Source organism: Drosophila mauritiana, chromosome 3L, assembly GCF_004382145.1.
Source record: "Drosophila mauritiana strain mau12 chromosome 3L, ASM438214v1, whole genome shotgun sequence".
Taxonomy (NCBI): domain Eukaryota; kingdom Metazoa; phylum Arthropoda; class Insecta; order Diptera; family Drosophilidae; genus Drosophila; species Drosophila mauritiana.
Window position 1 is genome coordinate 2231808 of NC_046669.1, and position 5566 is coordinate 2237373.

At 45.8% G+C, this 5566-nt stretch overlaps 1 protein-coding gene across 1 annotated transcript; it reads left to right on the forward strand.

The window, feature by feature from the left end:
• Positions 1-426: 426 nt before the first annotated feature.
• Positions 427-4762, forward strand: LOC117141453. The gene is given in 4 exon segments (XM_033304907.1): positions 427-1195; positions 1261-1514; positions 1963-3083; positions 3576-4762. Coding segments are annotated over 3 exon segments (1944 nt in total). The 5' UTR covers positions 427-1195; positions 1261-1452; the 3' UTR covers positions 4337-4762.
• Positions 4763-5566: the final 804 nt, after the last annotated feature.

Genomic DNA, 5566 nt, shown 5'->3' on the forward strand with positions numbered 1-5566 from the left:
AATCGCCGAAAACTTCCGTAATGGGCGGCATACGGTGCGTATTAGTTACATTAGTGGCGACCAAATGAGACAGTGGGACATTTGTTTATTGCTTTACTTCTGCGTGTTTGCATTGTAATTTGGTCCGGGTCTTGCAACGAAGTCCAATTCAATTATAAGCCCTGACCACATGTTGGAATTAGCCAGGCATTTGAGGCTGCCTTAAAGGCTTCCGTTGTATCGTGGTCTGCCATGCTGTTTCTTTATCCCCAATTCAATATTTATGACGGGAATTAATTAAGAATTTCATACACAAACATACCATTTATAATTACCAGAAAAAGAAAAAGCGCTTACCCTGCCAACATTTTTGCCAGTCAGCATCGCTGGACCTTTCCAAGTCACTTGGCATAAGCCCAATCTAGGACAAATCCCCCGTCCGAAAGTCCTCTTAATCACTGTAATGGAAGTTAGGCCGGCTTACAAAACCAAAAACCAGATTTTGTGCTTCAAATCACAAGCACAACGAACGAAATATGAATGGAAAACAGAGGATTTTATCATCACTTGAAGGCTGACAAAACATTTGGCACAATTTACATTGTCCGGATTGATTGCCGTATAGAGGCAAAACACTCCGGAAAGTTGTCACCCTGCTTGCAGTAGGAAAGTAACTTTTAATTAGAGGTTACTGCAGCTATGCAGCTGCTACTGCGGCTGCTGCTAAAAGTGAAGTGAAGATATTTCCTTTGAATCTTGGCACAAACTGCATTCTCCGTATTTTCTCATTTGTCTAATGGAGTTATGTCACCGAGAAATGCGTGAGTGTTACACTCAGAAAATATGTTTAATTCTCAAGAAATTATTTTCTGTAAGTTAGTGCACAGCTTTAATTGTTTCGACATTATTAAAGACAAATGTATAAGAATGCCTTGTGTCGTCTACGTGTACCATGTAGCCAGAATGTTTGTTGCATGTTACATCGTTTTGCCACAAATTGCCGAAATCATCTGCCTCTGCCGGCCCACTGGTCGTATGCGTATTATTGATTACGGGCCGAGGCCTTGTTCTCTGACCATTTCGGACAAATGGTAATGACATTTCTTTGTTGATTCGTTTGGAATCATACCTTTGACCTGCCCTGAACTTGGACATTGTTCTTTGCATGTGGCATGCAATGCCATTGTATTTCGGGAATTTCCAAGCTTAAATTCTGGTAAAATTAAAACCACAACACTGAATTCGTTTTTTATTCACCTAACGCCTGGTGTTTATTTGCAGGTAGCACATAGCACTTTCGCCACGCAGCTTGCATATTTGAGTGTTGGAATTTCCGAAAAGGGAATTTAAATGAAACGCCAGTGGAGCAGCGGGGCGCACTGAGTTGGCAGCCGGACACCGCGGTCAATCAAACGGAGTCCTGCCAGGACATCCCACCACCGACTACCATCTGACCAGGCCATCATTGACACCATGGTCACGAACATGTCGCAGCCGCATTACTGCGGCACCGGCATCGATGATTTCCACACAAAGTGAGTAGAACGAGGACGTGGGCTTAGGCCTGGGCTCATAGCCCCAGGGTATGTCTGCATATTAATTACTTTTTTAAGTGTAATTTACATAATGATTTGCCAGCCGGGGGGCGCATAATGAAATCATGTGTGTAATTGCCTCAGGCCGAGGTGGCAAAAAGGCTAACGAAGTGTACCTAATGTGCATGGGCACCTTCGGATTAAGCTGAACAAATACTCGCAAAAATCCATAAAGCGGTGGCTACAAAAAAACCAATTGGAGTATTTAATATATGCATAATTTTTATAAAATAAAGGCAGATATGTAAAAGGTCTGAGATGAACATTTTGAAAAAAAAAATTGAGTTCAAAGCAACCATGCTGTTTATTCGGTTACTTTCTCTACATAAGCTTTGTTTCCTTTAAGAATTTAATCATACCCAATTTTGTTCTCAATTCTCCTCAACAGCTACAAATACTTCCACGGTTACTTCTCGCTGATTGTGTGCATCCTGGGAACCATCGCGAATACCCTGAACATCATTGTGCTGACCCGACGCGAGATGCGCTCCCCCACGAATGCCATACTCACGGGTCTGGCGGTCGCCGATCTGGCTGTGATGCTGGAATACATACCCTATACGGTGCACGACTACATCCTCAGTGCGAGGCTGCCGCGAGAGGAGCAGCTCAGCTACAGCTGGGCCTGCTTCATCAAGTTTCACTCCGTGTTTCCCCAGGTGCTGCACACCATCTCCATTTGGCTGACGGTGACGCTGGCAGTTTGGCGCTACATAGCGGTGAGCTATCCGCAGAGAAATCGCATCTGGTGTGGAATGCGGACTACCCTGATCACCATAGCCACGGCCTATGTGGTGTGTGTCCTGGTGGTGTCACCTTGGCTGTACTTGGTCACAGCCATTGCCAAGTTCCTGGAGACTTTGGATGCCAATGGCAGGACGATCGCCTCAGTTCCATTGAGTCAGTACATCCTGGACTACAATCGCCAGGATGAGGTGACCATGCAGGTCATGTCGAGTACAACGCCAGATGTTTCCTGGGCGATACCAAGTGATTCGGGCAATGGAACTGCATCTAGCTTGCTGAGTCTTACCACAGTGATACCCCTGACCACTTTAAGCACTGGAATAACCACATCCTCGGCGATGGGTGAGCGTAATGTGACTGTCTATAAGCTGTATCACAGTGCACTGGCGTTGCATGATCGGCAGTTCAGGAATGCGACCTTCCTTATATACAGTGTCCTGATCAAGCTGATACCCTGCTTTGCACTGACCATTCTTTCTGTGCGGCTCATCGGGGCGCTATTGGAGGCCAAAAGGAGGCGGAAGATCCTGGCCTGCCATGCAGCCAACGATATGCAGCCAATTGTCAATGGAAAGGTGGTTACTCCGACCCAACCCAAGAGCTGTAAGCTGCTGGAGAAGGAGAAGCAGACCGATCGCACCACGAGGATGCTCCTGGCGGTCCTGCTGCTCTTCCTGGTCACCGAGTTTCCGCAGGGCATTATGGGTCTGCTGAATGTGCTCCTGGGCGACGCCTTCTTCCTGCAATGCTACCTAAAGCTGAGTAAGTATTCCAGGATTAAGACACCCACTCCTCCGCTGTCTGTAACCCGCAATTGCTTTATTGGGTATGATAATTGACTGAATTTATTGTTGGTGCCTGGGTGGGCCCAGTTTGGCACATTCATCAATCATACGCACCGTTGGCTGCCATAATTGCACCACAAATTTGAGGCTTCAATGAAGGCCTGGCCTTGACGTGTTCAATAAGTGTACATTTTGTTTATCTAGTACACCCAAAATAAAGTAGTCCTACATTTGAAACTCCTCAGATACTATTAAATTGAGAGATATTTTTTAATTTGGCTAAAAGTATAAAACTGAAAAATAAAAAAATATTTTTAACATTAAAAAAATTTAGTTTTTAGCTAGTATATGTTTTTTCAAGTGTTGAGAGTATAAAATCTAATCGCCCTTGAACTTTATGATAGCCCTGCCCATAGATGGCGTGTTGGTGGCACCCGGCATTTATGGCATTTCGATTTTTTCGTTTCAGGTGACCTTATGGACATCTTGGCGCTTATTAATTCGAGCATCAACTTTATCCTGTACTGCTCGATGAGCCGCCAGTTCCGGAGCACGTTCGCGCTCCTCTTCCGTCCGCGCTGGCTGGACAAATGGCTGCCGCTGTCGCAGCACGACGGCGAGGGAAGGGTCGGCGGAAGTGGCGGCCTGGGCGGCTACGGCGGATATGGACGGCAGCGGTTGCTGCACACGGATGCCGTTAGCAAGAGCATGGCCATCGATCTCGGGCTGACGACCCAAGTGACAAATGTGTAGCAGGAGAGCAGCGGCCGGGCGGCGATGTCAGCCGCAGCCGGCGGAGCAGCTGCATCGGTGGCTCTGGCCCTGGCAGCCACTGATTTTGATGGATGTCCGGCTGCCAGCGATACTGCTGTTTCCACTAACGACATCAGCCTGGTCGAGAAGCTACATTTGCAGCCCAGTCAAAAGGGAACTGGGATATCCAGTGGCCAGCATCGAAGGCGGCGCAGTGGGAGTGGCACCAAGTGCATCTGGCCTACGACGGACTGGCTGAGGAAGCTGCGTAACCAGAAGGCTAGGGAAACGGAGGCATCCTCCGACCAGGACATAGAGCTGGGCAAGAGTTCCATCAACAGGCGCAGCAGTGTCCTTCTAATGGTATTATTAAGCAGATCCGATGAGGTTAAAGCCAAGGCGGTTTTGGTCAGTGAGCAGCCGCCGAGTCCAGCGGACGAGGATGTGGATGACGCCATCGACGCCCTCTGGCTGTGAGACTACCCCTCACTTCCATTTTGTACGCCCTGTAAATTATCCAAGTACCCACTAATATTTAACTACCGTGTACAGACCAATTATTGAGACAAATTGTTCTGCGCTGATTCCATTATTTTCCCGCCAGCGTTGTCTTGGCGAATCGAGAGCCCCTTTCGCTGAGGCTTTGCTCTGCTGGAAAATGAGTGGGTTTTCCTCGAAAGGACTCCCTGGAAGCAGCCTGCAACATTTTGTGACCACATTTGATAAGTGATATACTTGACTAAGTTTGCCCCCCTTAATAGTTGTGTAAGTGCTAAGCGCGTCTCTAGATAAAAAACGAATTAGTCATAGTCGAACTATTAATTAAGATATATTGATGCAACAATTCGGAAGCTAAGAGATTAAATTTCTTTTTATATTGAATAAATGTTTTTTCGAAGGAAACGGTGTTTCATTTCATTTTTAATTTACTTATGGTAAGTGTGATTGCGACACTTTGTTTTTATTAAACGAAATTTATATTGAACTTTAATAAAAGACCTTTTCAAGAATGCCTTTGGATGCATTTGGCTGCGGCGAAGGGCTGTTTAATTTTATTGTTGAGTTTCATTTTCGGGGGATTTACTGCCGACAAAAACCCAGTGATTGGCACTCAAACATCAAGCACCCGTATTGCCTTGGTCCTTCAGGCTATCCTGCTGGCATAAGGACGAATAATATAAACGCACAACTGACAGTAAAAAGTGACAGAGCGCAAATGGCAACGTTGAGAACGTCAAGGGCGTTGATTAATTGTAATTTTAATCAAAGGGCGAGGCGAATTTGTCAACAGCGTTCGAGTGGGAGTGGAACACTCACAGAAACAAATAAAAGGACTAAAACTGATGACCCAATTCGTAGCTGCTAATGGCCAGCAGTTTCAGGACGAAGATCTAGCAATAGATATGATGTATTACCCGAATCGAAGGGGCTGCAAACTCAGGAAGTACGCGGCATCGATTGCGATGTCAAAAGTTAAATTTGAAATTACAAAGTGCTAAGTGTTCATCATTCATGCTTCTGTCCCGAGGGTCCTGCCATAAATTCTGATAAAGGACCTCCCAATCTTGAGTGGGTGTACCAGTTGGGGGCATTCAATTCCCAGCCAGACATTTGCCTGCATAACAACTTCACAACTTCACTGTTCATAAATAGGGACTTAAAAGTGCATAAATTCAAGACTTTAATAAATGCCTAATTTGTAATTGT